The following is a 26,338-nucleotide window of genomic DNA, read 5'->3' as shown; positions in this document are numbered from 1 at the left end:
AAACAATGGAAAACACCAGTGGAAAACAATGGAAAACACCACTGGAAAACAATGGAAAACAATGGAAAACACCAATGGAATCCCACTGGAAAACACCAATGGAAAACCCCACTGGAAAACAATGGAAAACACCAATGGAAGCCACACTGAAAACGATGGAAAACCCCACTGGAAAACAATGGAAAACACCAATGGAAAACAATGGAAAACACCAATGGAAAACACCAATGGAAAACAATGGAAAACAATGGAAAACACCAATGGAAAACACCAATGGAAAACACCAATGGAAAACACCAATGGAAGCCACACTGAAAACGTACTTCCCTTAGACTTGTTTATACCTGCAGATATATCAACCATAAGCCATGAACACAGGCAGATGTAAAAAGTGAACTTATTTGTTTTACAGGTGCAGATTTACAGGTTTTACTATTAAAACAACAACTGTAGTAGCGGTAGCATGCTAACACTCGTACACAGCAGAAGACGAAGTTTAAATCTGTCAACTGGACAAATCGTTGTAGGATTTGTCCAGTTATGTGGAAGATTTAAAACTTTGTCTTTTGCCATGGATCAGACCTGGACACTAGTACAGTTACATCTCCTAGTCCAAAGAGATTCATCTGGTTTTACGTTCATTTATTTTAATTCATTATTTTTTCAAGACCAAGGTTTAGTTTGTTTTTGTTTTCATCCCTGACAGTTTGGACTGCTCACTAGCGCCTCAGAGTGGTCACGTGATGTTGCTGCGAAGTGTCCGGTCAGCTGATTTTAACAAGTTTTGGAGCTGTGTTCTTATGGCGGAGGCAGGACGACGGCGCCACCTGCAGTCCGACTTCTTCAGGACAGTATTCCAGGTGTGTGAGAGTGAAAATGCCCCTTAAACGCAGACGGAGGTGTTGTTTTGGCGCCGTGTTTCTACCGGTGGAGGCTGGACAAGTTTAAATCAGTCGGGTGTGAAAACAAAGTAAACCCTGGTCTGGAAACATAATCGATTTATCGTGCATCATAATTCAAACCGGAACTACTTCACAGAAATCCCTTTATCATTCCACAGGCTCGTCTACCATCAGAGCTGCCCTAAAAAAGCCCCAGACAAACATTTCTCCTGTAATCTGATCCTCATACGTCAGAGCTGCTCCTTTGAAATACCTTTTAATGACATTTCTCTTTCTAGTTAATCCATGTTGCATAAGAAAGTCGATGAATTTAGTCAAAACGATGCCAACTCTGCCCCGGCGACATGTCAACAGCCACGCAACAGCCACGCCACAGCCACAGCCACGCCACAGCCACAGCCACAGCCACAGCCACACCATCGGACGACTCGGACGTTCGGATTAAGGCCATTATCTCTCTCTCTCTCCCTGTTTTTTTTTTTTTTTAGTTTGGATTCAAAATTATTTCAAATCCGTCAGAGAAATGAGGTCAAAACTCCAAAACAGCAGAAGAGAGAGACAGAGAGACAGAGAGACAGAGAGACGACTGAATTTATCCAGGACAGACGTGAAAAGAGAGAGTCATTTAAGTGGGTAAATAGGGGCAACATTTAGAGCGGGTTTAAAACATGATTCTACTCAGAGCGCACGACGTAAATAACTCCAGCTGGAGGAGGAGGAGGAGGAGGAGGAGGAGGAGGAGGAGGAGGAGGAGGAGGAGGAGGAGGAGGAGGAGGAGGAGGAGGAGGAGGAGGAGGAGGAGGAGGAGGAGGAGGAGGAGGAGGAGGAGGAGGAGGAGGAGGAGGAGGAGGAGGAGGAGGAGGAGGAGGAGGAGGAGGAGGAGGAGGAGGAGGAGGAGGAGGAGGAGGAGGAGGAGGAGGAGGAGGAGGAGGAGGAGGAGGAAGAAGAAGAAGAAGAAGAAGAAGAAGAAGAAGAAGAAGAAGAAGAAGAAGAAGAAGAAGAAGAAGAAGAAGAAGAAGAAGAAGAAGAAGAAGAAGAAGAAGAAGAAGAAGAAGAAGAAGAAGAAGAAGAAGAAGAAGAAGAAGAAGAAGAAGAAGAAGAAGAAGAAGAAGAAGAAGAAGAAGAAGAAGAAGAAGAAGAAGAAGAAGAAGAAGAAGAAGAAGAAGAAGAAGAAGAAGAAGAAGAAGAAGAAGAAGAAGAAGAAGAAGAAGAAGAAGAAGAAGAAGAAGAAGAAGAAGAAGAAGAAGAAGAAGAAGAAGAAGAAGAAGAAGAAGAAGAAGAAGAAGAAGAAGAAGAAGAAGAAGAAGAAGAAGAAGAAGAAGAAGAAGAAGAAGAAGAAGAAGAAGAAGAAGAAGAAGAAGAAGAAGAAGAAGAAGAAGAAGAAGAAGAAGAAGAAGAAGAAGAAGAAGAAGAAGAAGAAGAAGAAGAAGAAGAAGAAGAAGAAGAAGAAGAAGAAGAAGAAGAAGAAGAAGAAGAAGAAGAAGAAGAAGAAGAAGAAGAAGAAGAAGAAGAAGAAGAAGAAGAAGAAGAAGAAGAAGAAGAAGAAGAAGAAGAAGAAGAAGAAGAAGAAGAAGAAGAAGAAGAAGAAGAAGAAGAAGAAGAAGAAGAAGAAGAAGAAGAAGAAGAAGAAGAAGAAGAAGAAGAAGAAGAAGAAGAAGAAGAAGAAGAAGAAGAAGAAGAAGAAGAGGTAGAAATAGAAGTAGAAGAAGTAAAAGTAGAAGTAAAAGAAGTCGAAGAAGTAGAAATAGAAGCAGAAGAAGTAGTAGAAATAGAAGAAGTAGAAGTACAAGAAGAAATAGAAGTAGAAGTAGTAGTAGAAGAAATAGAAGTAGAAGAAGTAGAAGTACAAGAAGAAATAGAAGTAGAAGTAGTAAAAGTGGAAGAAATAGAAGTAAAAGTACAAGAATAAATAGAAATAGAAGAAGTAGAAGTACAAGAAGAAATAGAAGTAGAAGTAGTAGTAGAAGAAATAGAAGTAGAAGAAGTAGAAGTACAAGAAGAAATAGAAGTAGAAGTAGTAAAAGTGGAAGAAATAGAAGTAAAAGTACAAGAATAAATAGAAATAGAAGAAGTAGAAGTACAAGAAGAAATAGAAGTAGAAGTAGTAGTAGAAGAAATAGAAGTAGAAGAAGTAGAAGTACAAGAAGAAATAGAAGTAGAAGTAGTAAAAGTGGAAGAAATAGAAGAAGTAGAAGAAGTACAAGAAGAAACAGTAGCAGAAGAAATAGAAGTAGAGGTAGAAGTAAAAGAAGAAGTCGAAGTAGAAGAAGTAAAAGTGGAAGAAGAAGTACAAGAAGAAACAGTAGAAGAACAAATAAAAAGTAAAAGTAGTACAAGTAGAAGAAGAAATAGAAGTAGAGGTAGAAGTAAAAGAAGAAGTCAAAGAAGTAGAAGAAATAGAAGAGGAAGAACCCAAATATGAACTGATAAACTAACACAAGAATCTCATGCATTTCAGAACATGTTTGTAGAGTCTAAAACTACAGGTCCAACCACAGACTGTTTATATAAATGGACACAGTTAACCCTCTAGCCGCCGCGTTCCCCGTAGGCTGATGACGCGCACTTCCAGCTTCATCAACTCTCATCATTTAATCTAAAACTGTTCGTATTAACCCACTCTACATCCTGTGATCCTGGTGTTTTTATTCCACTATTGTGTCTGTAAATCAAGATTTGAACATTAATAACAGACAAATCGGGTGACTTCTTTCCCCGAGGTCGCTCCCACTAGCCTAAGCGCCTACTCTCGGCTAAACCAGTGGTGTGGTTGCTATGATTCTCGTGGTCGGAATTCCAAATATGTAACTCATCTCTATATTCACACTCACTTAGTCCACGTCTTTACACAGTCTATAGGTACAACACAATTTTCTATTAAAAAAACAGACATATTAGGATATTTTATTAGATTTTTATGATGTATTACGCAGCCAAAAAAGGTTCTACATTTAGTAATGGCAGATGACAAAACATATTTTATTTTATATGATCCCTATAAGTGTAATTTGATCACACGGTGGCCACGCGTCATAAATGTGTCTGTAAATTAAAGGCTGAACAATGTTTTTTTCATGGCCGATTCAGATTGTTTAGAATACAGAGCGACAGATGGCTGATAATCTCTGCCAATATGTAAAGCTAATTTTGATTATTTTCCCCCAACTATGCCATTTAAATTCACTATAGACTCCAATCCCTTTTTTTTTATTTTTACCAGAAACCCATAAAAGAGCAGTGTAATTTAGTGTGATTACACAGGTGTTAAAATAAAGCTTTGTGTGTATTTTCTAGGCAGCAGATCGACCAAAACAAAAAAATATTGGCTCATAGGGGAGATTTAAGGCTGATAAATGACGTGATAAAAAGTCCATATTGGTCCGTCTCTACTGTAAATGGCAAATTGTTCGTATGTGGTCTTCAAATTGAAACCCAACGTCTTGATTTTGGTCTTGTTTTGTCTATTGCTGGATTAATCCTGGTTTAAATCGGGCTTGGGATAAATTTAAACGGCCTGAGTTGATCACACTTCTGGTTTAGTCTTTGTTTAAACTGGTCAAGAAGATGCACGTGTTAAACCTTTAAACAATAATACTGAAATATTACTTTACCACTGATACAATAACAATATTTAGCCATACAACTTACTTTTTCAACCTTCTACAGCTCAAATCTAGTGGTTATAATGACAGACCTAACTTTGAGGGCCTTAAAAGATAGAAAAACGCTATTTACATTAGTTGTAGATTCAAATTCATGAAATATGATCTTAAAAACACTAGGCATATGTGCAAGAATAGGACATATCCATGGAAATCTAGCAGCCAGTAAGTGCATATTTGACCTTTTCACGTGTAAACTGAGGAAACGCTTTGCCCAAAGACACAAAAAAGCAGTGCGGGTAGAAGGTAGGATTGCTGACATACAGATTGCGGTTCACTTTGTAAAATAAAAGTCGCACTTTAGAGCTCTTCATCCCTCTATCTCAATGTGGAAATGTCATTCAGCTCCACTTGACATTATCGTTATGATGTATAGTTCCAAAGGGTGAGGTTCTGCAGATTTCTGTCCTGTCGTGGAAAATTATCGTCTTTTCATTCATTTATTTCCACCACAACTCTGCAAACTCCTCTTTCATCCATTCGCTTTGTTGACATCTGTGAAACGACGTCGCGATGCCAAATGTGAGTGTCACAAATATTACAGAAACTAAATTGTGAAGCGAAAATATTTGAGCTGACGCCGAGTTATTTTGCCATTTTTATTTTACAAAGTGAACATCTGTGTACCAGCACTTCTCTGACTTTACATGTGAAAAAAGTCATATGAGCGCTTACTGGTTGCTAGGGATGAGACGATAAACAATAATATCGTTTATCGTGATAAAAAGGGTCGATAATAACCATTCGTGGGACATTTTATATAATCGTCAACAAAGATAATCACCTGAAAGTGCAGAAAAAACGACTTATCCATAGGAGAGTCAACACTAGGGACAAATGGGCCTGTTGTCCGGGGCCCCAGGGTCTTAGGGGGCCCAGAATTGAACCCTCTTCCTATTAATTTGTATTACAGGGGGCCCATGTGAGGATTATCGCCCCGAGCCTCCAAATTTCAGTCGACAGCCCTGCTCATCTATAATACTCTCTGTTAAAGTTATAATTATTCATACCCATAAGAACTTTAATCACTTTTATCGAGATATAATCGTTAATCGCAGTTATTTTCACCATGATAATCGTGAATATCGTCATCAAGGTGGAGGCTTTCATATAAGCCGTTTTGGGTTTTTTGCCTCTTCCTGCACCTGTTTTTTTTATATCCTGTGTCCTTTTTATTATGTTATTTGACTGCAAAATAAATAAATAAAATAAACTGAAAAAAGGCAACCTGTAAAATAAAAAGCTGGATTTAATATCAAAGTTTATGTAACCTAGTAAATATTTAACCTATTTATTTTTGTATTGATTTCTACAATCCATCCAACCATTTTCTTCATCTTATCCGGGGCCGGGTCACGGGGGCATCACTTTAAGAAGGCCCTCCCAGACTTCCCCCACCCCAGACAAGTCCTCCAGCTCCACCGGTGGGTCCCCGAGGTGTTCCCAGACCAGCCCAGAGACATAGTCCCTGTAGCGTGTCCTGGGTCTTCCCTGGGGCCTCCTCCTGGTGGGACAGGTCTAATATTCTGTTATTTGAGCGCAAAATACGTAAAATAAATATAAAAATAAACCACTTAACATTAAATCCAGCTTTTTATTTTACAAACTTTGCGTAATCTAGTCAGTATTTATAGCCTATTCATTTTTGTATGGACTTCTACAATACAGTGTTATATTTATGACAATGTACCTTTTAAAATATTGCAATTACACTCATAAAATGTCCAAAAATAAATACAAAATCCTTATTTCTGTGGTTATAAGAGGATGATAAGAAAGCCTACATAGGATACCCTCTGAGAAATCCACATGTATGCGTTTGTAGGTCTTCTCATCTTCTTCTCCAGGCTTCCCTTTGAGTATTTGGCTGATGGATGTATGAAAAACAACACTACTTCAGCTCCTACCTCGACACAACGTTACCCTGCGCCTTTCCACGCGTTACTTTTATTTGATCAATAGCTTATTATAACTGATTGGCCCCTCCATCAGTGCTCAATCCATACTCTATTAACTAGAACCTGTCCCTGCTAGCCCCATATCTGCACTGACCCCGTTTTAATGGGCTTTGCAGTGACAAACGCAATGTGTTGTGGGTAAAACCAGGCCAGTATCACACCCCCCCCAGGACGAGTAGCTGGACAGAGACCAGGCCCCTACCCGTCCTCCGTGGTTTCCTGCATCCTTCCTGCTGCAGCATCCTCCTCACAACGTGCGTAACGACGAGAACACGACGTTTTCCTTCAAACGAGCGCAAATGGCACAAGGAACAGCCGTGCGTAAAACCGCGAAAAGAGCCATAACGCAAAAGGAGCATCCGTGCGTAACGATGGCGAGACGCGAGAAAATCCCAGTGCAACATAAGCCCTACATCCACAGTCACATTTGAAGAGCACTCACATAGGCCAAGCATCATTTTCCCCTGCAGCTACACGCAAAACGCACCGGCTCACGCGATACGCCGCACTCACGCTCCCAGATTTGATCAAATACAAAGCGAATTATTGTGGATCTGATGCAATTCGGAGGATATCAACGCTGGACTAAAATTAGCTCAATATGTTGCAGCCTATCACACGAGAGGAAGCAACATCCGGACTCGAGAAGAAGCAGCAGCACAGGCCCCGCTAGTGCTCACACAGACACTCCGGATCCAAACCAAACCGAATCCAACAAACCCAACGTTGTTTTTTTCTGTTGGTAACGTTCCTTACCTCGTGAATGTCACATGTGGAGGCTGGTTGTGGGTAAGATCTCGTCCATCGCACGCAGATTGGGCAGGAGGGATTCGCTCGGTGCCAGCATCAGCAGCGGTCGGTACAATGAAGCTGATGGCCCCGCCCTCCTCCTCCTCCTCCTCCTCCTCCTCCTCTTCCTCCTCCTCTGCGCGCAGCCTGACACAGTGAGCTCACACACCGGCTGGGCCCCGGGGCAGTACCGGGAACCACCACAAGTCCGGATGGAGGTGGGTGCCGAGGTGGAAATGTGTCTCGTGTCCGTGTAAAGTGGAATACCTGTGGAAAGTAATGGAAAACAAACAGATTACGCAAAGAAAATGCGTGGATTTAAGCAAAGACGTGCAAAAAGAGGCACTTATTTGCGAGTTCGTGCAAAATATGAGGCGTCTCCACGTGAGGATTTTAACATGTTATGAATTTTGTGTTGAAAAATAGCACAAATGATTTCTGTTGGTTGGAAATCTGCGCGCAATTTGGCTAACAATTAAAAATTAAAAAATACTTTGACGTTTAACAACCTGAAAGGCAAGGTAAGTTTATTTATATGGCACAAGGTAATTCAAAGTGTTTTACAGAATTAAAAAAACAGATATTTAAACAATACAACAAATTAAAACATAAATAATCACAAATAATCATCATGGAATTAACATTAAAAGGGGAGAAGTGCAGAAACATAGTAAAAATCTTTGCGCACAAAAATAATACTTGGATATTTTCTGATGTTTTTTTAATTAGTCTGGACATTTTTACAGTTGCGCAAAATCCCACAGAGGAAATCCCGACGACTGCATCAACTCACAGCTGTGTCTCTAAGAAATAAAGAAAGACGCGCTGCTGCCCCCTTCTGGCGAGGTTTGATATTGTGCAATAACAGGATGTAGGTGAAGCATGCAGCCTATAAGCAACAACACAATTGAATTTTAGTTTTTATTTCATTTCGTTAGGTCTTTTATTATTATTAAGCAGCAGAAAATATCAACTGGCACTGATCAAATAAGTTCTAGCAATCAAGAAAAGTTAACATCATGAAACTCAGGAGCAGACATCTGACTTAAATCTCACCTTTGCCCAGAGAAGATCCCCGCGCGTTAAGTGTCTATAAATATATAATTACAGTGTAAAAGTTACGTCCCCCGCGCACGTGGAGGAAAGGCCCCAGTGGCACACGAGCGCCGCCTCTTACGCACAGTTTTCAACTCGGTTTATTGAGTGACACCCGCCCCCGCCCCCGCCCCCCTGGGACACATCCTCTGAGTTAAAAACTTTCGGCCTCTGTCTGTGTCCGCTGTTATCAGAGGAGAGTGCCGAGGACAAACTTGAAAACGTTTCCACCAGGACCATTTTGCCAACTTTATCTTTACGCATAGATAGGTTAGTTTTACGCACAGACACGTTAGTTTTACGCACAGACAAGTTAGTTTTACGCAAATATTGGTTAGGTTTAGCACAGGTAGGTTAGTTTTACGCACAGACAAGTTAGTTTTACGCACAGATACATTAGTTTTACACACAGACAGGTTACTTTTATGCATAGAGGGGTTACTTTTACGCACAAATTGGTTACTTTTACACACGGGTTGCTTTTACGCACAGATAGGTTAGGTTGAATTTCTGAATGATTGGTTTATGCTGATTGAATAAAACATGACTAAAGACGAACATCCAGGAGCAACAACAGTGGCTGTACCAAATGGAGGATGCGCAGAGAAGCCAAACGCCTCACAGTCTCGGGGATACTGGGGAAACAAAGCTGAGTTTATCCTCACGGTGATGGGCGCCATCATCGGCCCGGGAAACGTTTGGAGGTTTCCATATTTGTGCTACAGGAACGGAGGAGGTGGTTTTTTCAGCTCTGAGTTGGGTAAAACTATCATAACGCACTGCTCCATCTGACGCACTTGTGCCTCTTCTGGTTGCGGCAGGTGTTTTCTTCATTCCCTACATTCTGTTCATCTTCACGTGCGGGATTCCTCTGTTTTTCCTCGAGACTTCGCTGGGACAGTTCACCAATCAAGGAGGAATCACGTGTTGGAAAAAGATATGCCCGCTTTTTCAAGGTAAATTGAACCTGTGGTGACCTTTACGCGCGAGAGCTGTGCGTAATGCGCTGGACAGAAGCTCAGTATTGGCAGTTTTACGCTCCTAAATCTGGCGCTATGACCACTTTCACGCAGTGTTTCTTATTCCAGGAATGGGCTATGCCAGTCACTTGATTATCTCCTTCAGTGCCACGTCTTACATCATTATTATGGCGTGGGCCTTCTTTTACCTGTTTGCATCCTTCAGCGCGCACCTGCCCTGGGCCTCGTGTGGAAACGAGTGGAACACAGGTCTGAAATGACTCTTAAATGTACAAATGGGGCAGTGTTTTTGAAATCCAGGGAAAGTACAGCTAACCCAGTCCCTTTGCAAACAAAAAAGATGTTTAAAAAGTAAAAAAGATTGTTCACCAGTAAGATTAAAGTCCGATTAAGCCTTAGTTCATAGTTTAATGTGGTAAATTTATAGCAGTTTGATTGGATTTGGAGTTACCTGTAGTCTAGAAAGTTGCATAAGAATTAATAATAACACAAACTTTAGTATAATAATAAAAAAAAGATGTTCAAAAAGTAAAAAAAGTTTAGCACTATTAAGATTAAAGTCTGATTAAGCCTTAGTTCATAGGTTTATAAGGTAAAATTACAACAGGAGTTACCGCTAGCCAAGAAAGTTGCACAAGTAAAAACATAATTTATAGTCTGATAATAACAAATGACTTTAAAACAAGAAAATCTCACGTGTCCGACTTGTACTGCCGATTCCCAGGACTTGTTTTTATTGACAGCCTCCTTTTTGTTTTGACAGCCTCCTGTTTGGACCCGAGCCAGCCCAACGCGAGCCTGAGTGTCATATCCAAATACAACACCACTCTCCCCGTGGTGGAGTACTGGCAGTAAGCTCCTGTTGTTGCATCATTTCTGTGACTTCCAACTTCTCCTTCGTGTCTAAACCCTGTCCCAACCTGTCACCTATTAACCCACTGACTTGTACGACACTGTAGCGCCTGCTGTGTACAGATCGTGATACTTCTCTAGTTTAATGCTGATGTGGCTCGTCTCGTTTGGCAGGCGCCGGGTGCTGAAGATCTCCACGGGCATCGAGGACGTGGGCGGCCTGAGGTGGGAGCTGGTGCTGTGTCTCATTTTGACCTGGGTTATCTGCTACTTCTGCGTCTGGAAGGGCATCAAGTCCACGGGGAAGGTCAGAGCGTACATAATATACATACAAAAAACACACATACTGAAGGGTGGCACATGAAGTCAGGACATTCTGGAGTTTTTATATGACAAGTTTTTATGTTTTTGTTCGGCTGGTTTGATGGGAGAGTCTCTGCGTTAAATGTTTGTCATGGTTTTACATCAGTTAAGTGACAGTTTGTGGGGGAAAAAAAGTCTAGAGGGAAAGTTTCACATATTTTTCTGACAGATTAAACACTGATTTAACTAAATAAAAGTGTCATATATCTTCATTAGTCTAATTATAACTGTCACACTGCCTCCTCGTCCAGTCAATTAAGAGTTATTTTACTGATGGCTCGATTAGTCTTTATTGTGGCTTGTACAGTCTTGAATTTGAATATGCAACGAATAAAGTATTTGACATAAATTACAATTAAAAATGTTTAAAAATAAAAGACATAAAACATGAAAATTACAAATTACACATACCTCACTGACTGGCCCAAACTTAGGAGTTAGAATGACCTTTAAATATACTTTTATTAACTTTATTTTTACTGTAATTGGCTTGGACAGAAGACGCGCCACACCACAGCTCGTAAACCGGGCGTGCGTCTCTATCAATGGTCCAACGGAACCAAACAAAACGACAATAGTTCCCACCTGGCGACCAAAATAAAAGCACTAAAACGCCAATAAACATAGTATTCTAAATTATCGCAGTGAAAATAACAGTTACATAGTTTAGATGAGCTTTACTGCTTATTGTTGCTAGGTAACACAACTGGAATTACCTGTGTGTATGTCACTCACTGCCCGTGTCGAACCAGGAAGTAAAATGATTATAAACTTAACCAGAAAAACCAAAAAAATGGACAAAACTAGACATAATTCATAGGAAAATCTAAGTGGGACTAAACATATAAACTTCACCCAGAGAAGGGGCGGAGTCTGGAGGGCTAAAGGAGGAGGAGCAGTACCTGGAGAGGCGGGGTCTGGAGGCGTAAGGAGCAGTGTAATTAGCCTAACAGGTATCCACATGTCAAACTCCGCCCCCTGCAGCCAAGCGTTTCTAATCTGAAACACCTGGCTGTAATCAAGGCAGAGGCGCGTGATGTCACATAGTACTTGAAATTGCATTGACCACTGGAGGCAGCACGCACTTTTAGACTTTAGATCTAGAGCTTTTTGTTCAGTAAACTGCAAATGTGCCTAAGTTTGCATGAAAATTGCCAAAAAAATTGCCAAGGAACAAAATTAAAAGACCATATACACAGTTAAGGAGTGAAAAAAAGTGGATTTAGTGTTTTTGTTCCACTTTAAAGATAATATTAACTATGTTTTAATAAAAAAAAAGTACTGCAGTTTAACCAAGATGGGGGATGCAAAGGCCACAACCTTTAGTTCTTAATAGTTCCTAATGAAACGATCAGGTTTGATGACGGTAAATAAATGAGTGAATGGGACTTTATTGCGTCAGTCCTGTTACTTTGCACCAGCTGTGTTTCAAATTATGACGTTTAATATATTTCTAAAGTAAATATAGACGATAAACAGTAACATTGAAACTAATTTAAAGCAGATTTAAACCACAGAAACTATTCTAAATGTGCAATATTGTTAAAAATCAGGAGCGGAAATAAATAAACAGCAAAATGAGACACTTTAGGACTGAGTTTGTATTTGTAATGAGGCTTTTTACGGCTTAAATCTGATCATAAAGACAAAAAATAATCCAAAACTTCCCAGTACAGCGAAGAAACTGACCCCAAAAATACTGTTCCAGCTTCATATACAGAACAATAAGTGGATATAGTGATTATAGTGACAAATAAACTCACAGTAGCTCAGACAAACTGCAGCTCCCTGAAAATGTCTGAATGAACTGAATGCATCTGAAAGCAGTGAACATTCTTCGTACACAGCTTATAGTTCTCAGAAAATGTTAAACAGTTGATTAGACGAGCATTAAATCAGCTGATGTTCTAGTTTGGTAACTTTCCCCCCCAGTGTTTAGACTTAAATGCCCCTTATTATGTAGATATTTACACAAATTTACACAAGAAAACTGATTTATTATGGACATTGTGTGAAATCTGCTGTAAAATATACAGACAAGATGTTTTCTAAAGCAAATAAGTTGTCTGGATATATGATGAAAACCTAAGTAACCACGTATGTAAAGATGCACTATGTAACCTTTCTGGCGGAGCGTAATGTCACCTGCTTGTTTCCGTGGAGATGTTATTCAGCAGTGTGGCATTACCTCCGTGAAGACAAGCGGTCGACGTCACCAGACCAAATGTGTGACCTACGCTCACAGCAGCAGAATGTTATTTTATTTAGCAGTAAAAAGTCTAATAAAAAAAAAAAAAGTCATACATTACTTATATACATTTTTTATATTATTATTATTATTTATATTATTATTATTATTTTTATTTATTATTATTTTTATATTATTATTATTCTTTTTATTTATTTATTATTCATTTTATATTATTATTATTTTTTATATTATTATTATTCTTTTTATTTATTTATTATTATTTTTTATATTATTATTATTATTTTATTATTAATAATAATATATATATATATTTTTTTTTCTCTCTCTTTTTTATATATATATTTTTTTTTGAGTCAATTATATTTGATCCACTTTACAATAGTCTAGTCCAGACGTCTGCAGTTTAAAAGAGCCGGACCATTTCAAACCAAATGAAAGTCAGAAAGAGCCATGTTTTTTTTACAAGTAACAAGACAAAGTGACTAATCGATTCATTTAAAAGTAAGTCGACTGTTTGGAGCTATTACATTACAAAAAATATGTAACATTTTGTATTTATGTGGACGTATTTGAAGTGTTTTTAAGGGTCTGGAAGTTTTGAGCAGATTATATGCAATTCTCTGCATTTTAAGTGTAACATTTACACTACAAAATGATCATTATTCATTTCATTTCATTCATTTCCAATTTTATGCATGGGATTTGCTCAGAAAAATAGTAAAAAAAATATACATACAAAAAAAAAAATCTATAAAATCTATAATCTATAATCTATAAAATTAATACTGTCAAACACAAACTTAATAAAGTATAACCTAAAAAAATTTTCTCAATCAAAGTGCAAAGAACCGCACTGGAGGCTTTAAAGTTCATTCATAATAAACTAAAAGCAAATAAGAATGACACAGGGCTTAGTAATTAGTTCATTAATCTATCCCCTTAATCACTTATTAATCAATCGCCGCAATTATCAAGCTAATCCTGAATTACTCTCAATATTTATTTATTTTTTTCGATTATGAATGTCGTCTTGTTGTTATAAAATGTTTCCTAATATCTGAACTTTAATTCCAGGCCGCATACTTCACCGCGACTTTTCCCTACGCGATGCTGTTGATCTTATTGATCCGAGGAGTGACTCTGCCCGGTGCGGTCGACGGCATCGTTTACTACCTCTACCCCGATATTTCACGTCTTTCTGATCCGCAGGTGACAACAACAACAACCGTCCCTTTAATGACAGCGTTCAGTCTAAATCGACACGGTTTAATCTCACGTGTGACTCTGTAGGTTTGGATGGACGCCGGGACGCAGATCTTCTTCTCCTACGCCATCGGGCTGGGGTTTCTAACGTCACTCGGAAGTTACAACCAATTCCAAAATGACTGTTACAAGTGAGTATGTACTGCCAGAATGGACTTTTTTTTTTAATGGGGATAAAAATGTTGTAGAGTATAAGTCGCACCAGCCAAAAAATGCATAATAATGAAGAAAAAAACATATCACATATAAATCTCATTTGAGTATAAGTCACATCCCCGGCCAAACTATGAAAAAAGTGAGGAAAATACAGTACTTCTTACCTTTTCATCTCTCGTCTCTTATAATAACCAATGAATATCCAGTTAGCGCTCGTTAGGGGTAATAGTCTGCAGTATAGTTATCATTTATGACACGCGTGGATCATCACGTTATAATTTGGATGTTTTAAATCAAAATATTCATCTAAAACACATGTCAAACTCAAGGCCCGTGGGCCAAATGCGGCCCGCCACGTCATTTTATGTGGCCCGCGACAAAGGAAATTAAAAAGTATGACTGTCTTAAAAACAAACAGCCATTTTTTCATGTCTATGCAAATCCATATGCAATATTTGTAACTTGAATAAGCGATAAATATAGAAACGGTTAATTAACAAGATTAAAAAAGTAGTTGCATTTATTTTACATTAAATTTGGTTACATTTAGTGACATTTATCTTAGAGTTAGTTACATCTGGCCCTTTGAGAACAACCATTTTGTTGATGTGGCCCTTTGTGAAAATGAGTTTGACGTCCCTGATCTAAAACGACTTAACGAAACATGTCCGCTCACTTCTGTGGTAGAAACATAGACTGTATATATAAATGGACATAGCTAATGCGCTAGCCATCATGTACCACAAAGGAAGTGATCATGGCTGCATTTCCGGCTCCATTCTCACTCCAGATTGGCTCTTTGGTTGCTATGATACTCGCGGTTCGAATTCCAAATATGAAACTTGGCTTCAAATTCGCCGCTATAACTGCTCTAGCCTCGGTTAGGTTCATTTGGCTGGAGCCGAGCGCTAACAGCAAACAAGTGGTGGAAAAAGCACTTCATTTTGTTACTTAAAAGTACAGATAAAACCGCAGTGCCCAGTGGGAGTTGACGTCACCGTAAAACGTCATGACAAAGAGTCGGCGCCTTCGATGTATAGCTGATGTTTTTCCATTTGTACAAAAATTGCTGTTTAAGAAAATTAAATTGGAGAATGAAGTAAGTACAAAGAAGCGGGTGCATACAGAGGACAGTGAAAAGAGGAGTTGATCGGCAATATGGCGTCTCGGAAATAAGCGATTAAAGATTGCGCAAATCACTTTAAATACAACTTTGAACGGGTAAAAGTGAAAGAAACGGATAACTATAACGTGATTAAAAGCTCTGAAAAGTCCATTTTGTGTTAGGTTTGTGTGAGTTATGTCTGATTTTCTTCCCGTTCCCATTTTTTTTCCAGGGATTGTTTCTACCTGTGTCTTCTAAACAGCGGCACCAGTATCGTGGCCGGGTTTGCCATTTTCTCCGTTTTGGGATTTATGACTTATGAAACTGGGCTGGACATCGCAGAAGTGGCAGAATCAGGTGAGAACTTCAGGTCTTATTATTGTATTATCGTCTCTTGAACTGGTGCCAAATCTGGTGTCATATGTTCTAATCCCATGTTACTTTTGATGTGGTGTTTCCGTTCGGGATCAGTGAACCGCTAAAGGAAAATGTTTTAATTAGCTGGTTTAAATGTTGGAAAATATGGGCATTTTAGGTGGTCTTCAGGTTTCTTCTGATCATAGGGTCTTTTGTAGGTTTATTGGAGCGATGGGAAAACCTGATTCTGCAGCAAAAGTTCAGAACATAAGTAATGACATATCAACTTATCTTTCAAAATGTGGAATCAGTATTTTTTTCTTTGCAAAATTTAGTTGTAATAATAAGATCTGAGCTGTACAGTGTTGAATAAGTAACTTCTGTGGCTAATTATTGGTTGATTTGTCTATTTATTCTCATTCTGCTCACGTCTCTTCATGAAACAGTCTATTTAAACATGTTTGATCGGGATTATCTTGTTTTATTTTAATTGTATCAGTGGCATAAATTTGCTTCAGTAGTAAAATTATGTCAACTGAACAAAAACGTTGTAGGAGTGAAGCCGTTTTGCTGCTCGTCCAAGTCGCTTCTTCAGTTCTGGTCAGATTACTGCTGGACACTGAAATAAATCTGTCTGAAGGGAGAAGCTAATTACACCCAAACTCAAAAAAGCTATAGTTTAGTTTCTGTTTGTAGGCTAGGTATATTGTGATCCCAATTTGCCAAATGCACCGCTCGGAAGTACCCTTCAAAGTACCCTTCAAAGTACCTGCCTGACGAAAAAGGACATGGAGCGTACTTCAACCGCTGAGAACTTGGCCCCAGTGAATAAGTGCCCATTCTCCCCCCGTCTGCTCGTCACTTCCTAAAGACAAAACAATATTCTTAAATAAGGATAAATATTAAACATCACGACAGCTACACTAATGTACAAGTGTCAGGGATAATTCCGCTCACCGTTTGGTCAGTTACACAGTGATTAAACCCAAATGAACTCGACTTCGCTGAGGTTGAGTCGCCTCAGACAGATCTTTACTCACATTTTAACAGTTTCATGTCGCACTGTTGTAGGTGATGTAAACCAGTACTTACATTTGAACGTGTATTGCGTAGCGTACTCCATTTTCATCTTTTTTTGCGTAGGCGTGGTGCATGATGGGATATAGCAGTAGTCGGCTCAGGTGCACGCTTCGGCTAAGGTCGATCTCCATGGAAACGCAGGGCACATTTTCATTCATTGGGTGAGCCGGAAGTTACATAAGCCCTTAAATGCACCGTTTGAACTGCGCATTTAAGGGCACTTCGGCCAATTGGGACACGGCCTAAGTGTGTCCTACATAGCATAGTCTTTCAAGCCACTAATGAGTGATTTCACACCTATTAGCATCCGAGGTAGCCCTGTTGTTCTCATAAACTGTAGACACTAGTCGATGGAGCTGGAAGTGCGCCCATGATGACTTCCTATTTGGAACACGGCGGCTAGCAGGTTAGCTTTGTCCATTTAGAAATAGTCTATGCATTGACCTAAGTTAGGAAATGTCTCAAAGGTCGTCCTCGGGGTCAGCAATCAGCACCGGGACGAGGCTGGACTTGGTTTAATCCTCATCCTTATGGTATTTCTGATGTGATTTAGTGTAAAGAATCGGGTCCCTGGTCTGTGTTGTACATGCAGTAAAGCTTAACCTCGTACTGCGTTATATAAAATGATGTTATTGGGTTCCTGTGTGGCCTGAGAAGGGACCATCTGCTTTTGGCACCGAGCCCAAACACTGCTGTGAGAGGCATGACTGCTCCCTTCTGTCTGCCAGTGTTGTTTTTGTACTTCATACATTTAGTCACATGGACAGAAGAAAGCCTCTTATGGAGTCTATAAGCTCCAGGGACCCGACAGTACAGTGCGAAAAAAAAAAAAAGAAGTTCAAATTAAGTTAAAGGTCAAGTAAAAAAAAAGAAAAAAAAGTGAATATCCTAATTTGTGTCCTATTATTTGCGAATGTGGTGGAAACATAGACTGAATATTAATAGCCATGTCCATTTATATATACAAAGGGAAAGATTAATTCCTCACTTAATTCAATCTAAACAGAAATAAACAACCGTGACGACGACACTTTGACTCTTCTTCAATGAACTAGTAAAGAATTCCAAATAAAACTGTAAATATTTCCATTTTACGCATTTCGCTCATTAGTCAGCGGCCGTCACGGTTGCTAGGCGACGCGACATAAGCGACGCAACGTAAGCGCACAGACGGTGGTCGACGTGCGCTCCGTGGTGTAGGCCTGTCCCATTTCGGCACGGGCTTTGTGGTCGATGGAGGATTACTCGATTTCTTCCTGCTCCCAGATTGGCTCTTTGGTTGCTAAGATACTCGAGGTCGGAATTCCATCCTGTAAATTTACCATGAATCTGGTTTACTGTTATTTTTGGCTAGACTTGTACAAATATTTAAAGAAAAAAAATCTGGGGGAGGCCGTTATAGCTTAAGTTTGAACACTTGACTCAAATATGTAGCAAAAACGTTGAAATTTATCTTATCTACATCTGTCACGGCAACTCATTTTGAAGCATGATATTTCGCTACAGAGAAATATCGTGATAAGTAATAATACTGACACTTTATGGCGCCAATTAAGATTTATATAATGTAAGATAATCCCAGTAAACCATTTTTCAATAGACTATTTGTTGCAGCTCACGTCTTTTAATTGAATAAACAGCAGAACGTACCAATATTTAGCCATAAAAGACACTTACTCACCCCTCCAGAGCTCAAATATTATATTACAACAAAAATACCCCCAAATCTCCCCATTTTTGTAAAGAAAAAATACTTACCATAAATACAGAGGTTCCTGCTTTTCTTGTATTGAAAGTTAATATAGTAATCTCAGCCAATTCAATCATTTTTATTCATTTATTAGTGTATTTTTAACTTAAAAATACAAAAAAATGCATTTATCCATTTATTCATTTCAAAATGGCGTGCAGTTGATGGAGTTTAACTGAACCATATTTGAAAAACGGTCATGTTGAAGCCTTCGTGTTGTGTGTCGCCCGTGCACAGGCCCCGGTTTGGCGTTCATCGTTTACCCTCGTGCGGTGGCCATGATGCCGATGCCTCAGGTCTGGTCCGTCTGCTTCTTCCTCATGATCATCCTCCTCAGCCTCGACAGCCAGGTACAGACACTGAGCGGGAAGAACAAAACAAGTACGTCTGTTAGCGTCAGTCAAGTATAATGCTAATTATATACAGTTCAACATTAGCCAGCTAGCAACATCTTGGGCATCTTCTCCAGTGGTGGAACGTGACAAAGTAAAAGTACTGTACATTTAAAGCATCTGTACTTTACTTGAGTGCATACTTTTCACTTTTGAGTACATTTGAGAGCAGTATTTGTACTTTCTACTCCACTACATTTTTGAGCTGGACTGAAAAGTAAAAGTATATTATTGTCCAAGACCTGCTGAAAAGGGTGAGGGTTTATTTTTAACACGTTCATAATTTGAGCAAACAAAAATATACAAATAAAAACTAAAAAAAAAAAAAAAAAGATTGATTAATAAAGCAAAAATCTTTATCAAAATCACCAAATTTGAAGCTTTATATGACACCAAAATCTGGCAAAATTATTTTACTTTTTACTCTTTAAGTACATTTTTAAACAGGTACTTTAATACTTTTACTTAAGTTGATTTTTTCACATGATAGTTTTACTTTTAATGAGTATTTTTTTCCTCCAGTATCTCTACTTTTACTTAAGAAAATTGTATACTTCTTCCACCACTGGTATTCTCTATTTGTATAATTTATAGTCCGATGAGATTTTATACAAAAGTGAATAGTGATAAAATAAGAACATATGACCACATGTAATACATATTTAAAAAATAAAATTAAATAAAGAGCCTAAAATTCAGGTTAGTAAAATGTGAAAGATAAAAAATAAAATAAAATTAAATAAAAAGCCTAAAATTCAGGTTAGTAAAATGTGAAAGATAAAAACAAAAAAAATATCAAAAATAAAATAAACAAATATATAAATAGATCTGGTCACATACTGTTGGTCAACTCAAGTCAAATTTATTTCTAACGCACATTTAAAACGACTCCAGATGCCCAAAGTCTTGTATAAAGGCGATAAAGTGCAATCTCATAAAACAAAACATGCAAAAACACAATATAACAATACAAATACAAGATAATACAAGAGTCCTGCTCAGCTTGTGGTAAAACCCAGTGCAAACAAATGAGTTTTCAACAAATATGTACAAATATTTAAAGATTAGGCTGTTCTAATACTCAGAGGAAGACTGTTCCAGAGTCTGGGACCGGCTACAGCAAAAGCCCAGGCCCTTTGAGTCTTTAGTCTCGGATCTTAGAACATCCAAAATCATCTGGTGCTGATCTCAAAATTCTACTGGGAAGAAACAGTGAGGGGCCGGACTCATGGAGACATTAAAAAAAACATCAGAATCTTAAAGTCAGTCCTGAAGCCGACAGGGAGCCAGTGCAGGGAGGACAACACAGGAGAAATGGCAATAATCGTGGCAGTTTTAGATTTTAGCATTTTATTTTTACATTGCACATCCTTAATACGAGGGTCATTCAATAAATAAGGTGAATTTTTCGATGTAAGGACTTTTAATACAGTTAGAATCTTACTTTTTTTTTCTTTTTTTACTTGTTTTTCACATGGATTTAATTTCTTTTGCAGATAAAAAAAAAAAACTTTGAGAGCTTTGGCGATTAACAAAGATGGCCGACCAATCCTGGAGCACGCTTCTTGGACGGCCATCTTTGTTAAATCGCCGAAACTCTCAACGTTTTTTTTTAATCAGCAAAAGAAATTAAATCCATGTGAAAAACAAGTAAAAAAACAAAAAAAAGTAAGCTTCTAACTGTATTAAAAGTCCTTATACTGAAAAATTCACCTTATTTATTGAATGACCCTCGTATTTACCATAATAAAAGAAAACCCTACCTTTCCCCTGTGTCATCTCAGTTTGTGGGCTTGGAGTGTCTCATGACTTCACTGGTGGACCTGTTTCCGGTTTATTTACGCCAAGGCTTCAGACGAGAGCTCCTCCTGCTGCTGATCTGCTCCGTCTGCTGTTTACTGGGACTCTCTTTGGTCACAGAGGTAAGAACTTCCTCCTTTACACCTATAAACGTCTTTACATTGAACTCAAATTTGGGCTAATCTTAGTTCTAGTTTTACTTTGGACCCAAAAGCAGCACACAATCATTAAGTGCAACAATAATCAATAATCATTTGTGGGACATTTTATATGACTGTGACCATCGCCAGAAAAGATAATTGCCGTTATATCACCAGAATGTGCAGTACTTTTCATCTGATTTGAGGGGTTATTTTGACCATGTTCGTGGAAACATCCTGACTAAAGTTTACGAGTTCAAGTTTCAGGTTTGAGCGAACAAAAATAAATACACAAACGATTAAGAAATGGATTCATATTGTTACTGTGACCAAAATATGAATAATTTTTAATCTATTTCACTACATTTAATAAGAAATGAACAGTACTTCTGCGAAATACTTTTACTTTTTACTCGTTAAGCACATTTTTAAACTTAAATACTTTCATTTAACCTCCTGAGACCTGGTGTCCTCATCTGTGGACAACACATTTTGGGTTGTTTAGGCCACAGTGCAGATTTTTAGAAGAACAGCAACAAGAACATGTTCAATTTTGAATATTTCTAAGAGTTTAGAATATTTATTTATTTTGTTTATTTTTTTTATTTAATTATTTTTATTTAATTATTTTATTTTTATTAGTTTTTATTATTATTTTTTTTTTGTATTTTTTATTTTATTTTATTTACTTATTTTTTTATTTTTTTATTTGATTAAAGCTCGGGTCTCAGGAGGTTAAGTCGTTTTTACTTGAGTAACTTTTTTACCTCTGTATCGGTACTTTTAGTTAAGTAACACAACTGAGTACTTCATCCACCACGGCCTCTTCGTCAGATCGTGTTAAAACAAAGCTCTGATAAACGTCTAACTTGAGTAACAGCGCTTCAGTTCAGCTTTAGCAGTGCCTCTAGTTAGCGTCACCTCCCCGCAGAAAGTTGGTGACAGAACATCAGTACTTTTGGATGTATTTGAAGTTACTCATGTCTGATTTTTCCAGGGCGGCATGTACCTGCTTCAGCTGCTGGACCACCACGTTTGCAGTGGGACCACTCTGTTGTTGTTGTCGTTCTGCCAGGCTGTGAGCATCGGATGGGTCTACGGTGAGTCCAGGAGACGCCAAAGGAAACAAAAAATAAGTTTCTGAAAATCCTACACTACAGTGACTTGATCCTGGTTAAATAAAAGGTTTGATTTACTCTGGTTCAGTTGAGCCAGCTGCTTTTCTCCATTAAGATGTTATTGTCTGGGATGTTTCGCAATACGGTGTTTAACAAATCTATTAAAAACACCTGTTCTTAGAGTGTTCGGACTAGAGAGATGGGACAATAAACAAATAAATCGTTTAAAAAGGGTCGACAGTAATCGTTTGTGGGGCATTTAATATAATCATGATAATTGCCAACAAAGATAATTGTCATTATATCACCAGAATGTGCAGAAAAAAACAAAAACTAATAAAAACTTATCCACAGGGAAGTCAACGAGGGGGACAAAGAGGTCTGTTGTCCCAGGGTTGAGGGGCCCAGAATTGGACTCTCTTCCTATTAATTTATATTAGAGGGGGGCCCATGTGAGACGTCTTGCCCCGGGCCCCCAAATTTCAGTTGACGGCCCTGATCATCCAGAATATTTTGCGCTAGATCATAGTTGTTTTCACTGACGACAAAGTACAAGACCATCACAGCTCTTTAAATGTTGAACTTATTCATAGTTTTATTTTTTATTTTATTTAGAAAAGCTTATTGTTGATGTTTTTAGCATTTAGCAATTTAGTATTGGTTTAAAGTTCTTGTTTTATTGTAACACTCTGAGATTCTTTGGAATGAACAGTGCATTATAAATAAAATGTATTATATTATTATTATTATTATTACTAGATTAAAATGATAATAATTTATATCCAGAACATTTTAAACTGTCATCAACATTAATAATTATGGTGATATAATCATTAAACGCAGTTATTTTAGCCATGATTATCGTGACACTGAATTTCAATAGTGTCCCATGCCTAGTTCAGACTGGAGTGGAGAAGTATTAATCAGAAAAGCTACATAGTGCAGCTTTAAATAATCAAAATGGACAGCCAGGGTGTATGTAATAATATGTTCTTCTTAAGTTTACAAGATAATAACACTAACATGTTTTAGGTGTAATAAGAGCACCTGGTTACGCTAAATAAATAACTTTTCTCTGTTCTTTTGTCCTCAGGGGCAGACCGTTTCTATGACGACATCTCACACATGATTGGATATCGTCCAAACATATTCATGAAATACTGCTGGAAATATGTCACGCCGTTTGTAATCTTTGTAAGTATTTCATTTACTCTGTGTTTATGTAACTTACTACATTTGAGTATTAACAACACCAAGTTTTGTACTGCAAATAAGTCAAAGTAAAAGGTGATGAAGTACAAGTAGTACTTACTTCACTACATTTCAGAGCAGTATCTGTACTTTTTACTTGACTACATTTTGTTTATGACAAAAGTAAAAAGTACTTTTCATATGATCTGAGGGGTTATTTTTACCATGTTCGTGGAAACATCCTGACTAAAGTTTTTGAGTTCAAGCTTCGGAAAAAAAATAAATAAAAATAAACACAAAATTCATGAGAAAAAATAAGTGATTTATATTGCAACTGTTGACCAAAATATGCATAATGTTTAATCAATATCACTACATTTAACAACATTTTATCAAAATATCTGTGAAATACTTTTTACTGAAGTACTTTTTACTTTAAAAGTACATGTTTAAATGGGTACTTAAATACATTTACTTAAGTAGATGTGTTCATGTGATAGTTTTACTTGAGTAACTTTTTACCTCAGTATCTATACTTTACATTTTTAAGCCTACGTCACATTAGAGTTGTCAGTCCCTATGCAAACTGTGTGCACTACAATTAGAACTTTAATCTAGAATTTAAACCGAGTAATTGAGGTTAAAACTAGGCTAAAGATACTTCCAGGAGTGATGCGCACACAGCCTGGTACTGATGTGTGTGAATGAAGCAAAAATACAACTCCAGGTGTGTTTTTGTTGACGGGACAACAGCATAACATGGTCAAAAGGTCAAAAAAAGTCAATTTTCCATAATATCTGGTCTTTAACAAATGTTACTTAAGTGATTGTTAGCATTTATGAAGCAACTCCCACAGGGATTCTCACATGTTGTTGTGTTTCAGGGCACGTTCGTGTTCTCCATAGTGAGGTACAGCCCTCTGAAGTTCAGTAACTCTTACGTTTATCCGCTGTGGGCCAACATCCTGGGCTGGTTCATCGCCACCGTGTCCCTGTCCTTGATCCCACTGTTCATCATCTACCAGCTCGTCCACGGAAAGGGCACTCTGAAACAGGTGAGCAAGAGGCAGCAGTGAGTCCAACACAATCTGAAATCATAGTGTGTCAAAAGGTAAATAGTTTATAAATACATCCTCGTTTTTCCTTCACTTCTGCCTGTTTGGAGCATGTTTGAAGTTGGTGTTCTTTAAAACACCCTACTGGCCACTGAGCAAACTGCATCTACTGTGGATGTCCATTGTGTCCTTTCATTGTGTTGTTGTTCTGTGCTACGGAGGCCATGCCCCTCCACATTCTCCACACATGCTTTTACACCCGGAGAAGGCGGCAGGTTCATTTAGAGCAGGGGTGCTCAGACTTTTTCAGTATGTGAGCTACTTTTAAAATGATCGTGTCTGAAAGATCTACCACCTAATACAAAAATGTTAAACATATATTTATTTGTAAATGTATTATGAATTCTTACATGTACAGTGCATTTTGATGTACTTTGAACAACGTCATGAGATAATACTGCACAACACAACTGAACTTCTTACATGTTCATAATTACTTGAATGATGATTACTGCTCTGACACTGAATAGAATCAGTGAGGGATGCAGAGTTCGGGCAGAAGCTTCTGACAGCCAGGAGTAAAATTGCATTTTTCGTTTGAAAGTGATAACAGAGCTAATCATGTTGATTACGGTTTAGTCTTTTTTTTATAGCCATAAAAATCACGTTAAATGAAGTATCAGAATTTACTGCATTTTTTCACACAACTACTTCTATTTTACACATCCATCTGTATTTTTTCTTTTACGCATCGAAAAAATGACTGGGAAAATCCCCGCAGCCCCGCGCTCTCATTCGTCACCTTCAGGACAACAGAGGCAGATTTACCGTAATGATGGTAAAATATTTAGATAGCCCCATGTCTCCGCTTTGAGACGCCGTTTGAATTTACATGAGAGCACGACTGGGCTTGGAGTTACGCTGCTGGAAAAACCGCAACCGCGAGTCTAACGGCGACGATAGGATCCGACGCTATAGGGTTAAACTAACTCGCACTTGTTTATGCAGCGCCCATGATGTGACCTAGAGTCAGGTGTAATCTGACTGTTGTCCTGTATATTAGTCATGTGACTGGATGGATGACGGGACGTGATCTACACAAAATGCCTTCGTGATCGACTGGTAGATCACGATCAACGTAATGAACACCCCTGATTTAGAGGCTTGTGCATTTGTACTGATGACCACAGCAGGCTCAAACAGCACTGAATAAACCCCAGGATAAAACAATGATAAAACCATAATAAAACAATGATAAAACCTTAAACAATGATAAAACCTTGATAAAAGCAGAATAAAACAATGATAAAACCATGATAAAACTTATGATAAAACTAGGATAAAACAACGATAAAACCATAATAAAACCATGATAAAACCAGGACAAAATCTACTTTATGAAGACAAGCAGATAACTCCACCAATCCAAATACTTTTTGGAAATAAGGCCTGGAACTGTGGAACTTAAGCAACGAACAGTTAAAAATATATATATTACAGCTTAATTTGTACAATCCAAAGGTCTCAAAAGGTCCTCATTATCATACCCAACATCATTTTAGCTACTTACAACACTGATTTGGAGGAAGCAGTTACCCAGATACCAAATTTTATGTCATTTCAAATAGAAAATATTAAAATTCTTCAAACAGGCCCATTCTTTCTCACCTGTCGTTAAAGTTCAGTTTTTGTTTCTTATATCCATTTAAAAGTAAAACTATATAAAGTATTTTAAATGTATGGTCAGTTTTACTCTTTCCCCATTCATAAAGTCGTGCACTCGCTGAACGGGGGCTGTGTATAAACGGGTCGTGTGGGTTCGTCTTGGCAGTAAACAGATTTCTTCTCCTTATTTAACCTTCTCCCACTGCTAATCCACACAACCAGCACGCCATCTCCTCCCCCTGTCCGTAGAAATATACTCGTGTCTTGTTTTGAACCCCAGATATGTTCTTTACTCACTCATCTCAAGTCTTTTTGTTTGTCTTCTCCCCTCAGCGGTATCTGAAACTTTGCCAGCCCTCGGACGAATTCAGCTCGAATCAAAAATGGCCAGTTACCAAACCAGATCCAAGTGAACTCAAACAGCTGACCAATAACACGCAGCTTGCAGCGTGA

General features: G+C 38.2%; 1 protein-coding gene across 1 annotated transcript; it reads left to right on the top strand.

Moving 5' to 3' along the window:
• The first annotated feature begins 1,246 nt into the window (after positions 1–1,246).
• LOC117381589 (sodium- and chloride-dependent GABA transporter 2-like) lies at positions 1,247–26,338 on the top strand. Its single transcript, XM_055226694.1, has 16 exons — positions 1,247–1,336; positions 2,554–2,589; positions 9,031–9,142; positions 9,228–9,362; positions 9,495–9,635; positions 10,150–10,237; positions 10,413–10,545; positions 13,888–14,022; positions 14,104–14,207; positions 15,570–15,694; positions 18,762–18,874; positions 20,701–20,838; positions 21,854–21,956; positions 23,068–23,168; positions 24,050–24,220; positions 26,219–26,338. The coding sequence occupies exons 1-16, from the start codon at positions 1,247–1,249 to the stop codon at positions 26,336–26,338; spliced, it is 1,845 nt and encodes a 614-aa protein (XP_055082669.1).

The sequence above is a fragment of the Periophthalmus magnuspinnatus genome, chromosome 14 (assembly GCF_009829125.3).
Source record: "Periophthalmus magnuspinnatus isolate fPerMag1 chromosome 14, fPerMag1.2.pri, whole genome shotgun sequence".
Classification (NCBI taxonomy): Eukaryota; Metazoa; Chordata; class Actinopteri; order Gobiiformes; family Gobiidae; genus Periophthalmus; species Periophthalmus magnuspinnatus.
The sequence above is the reverse complement of the archived record's forward strand: the minus strand, read 5'-3'. Positions and strand labels throughout refer to the sequence as shown.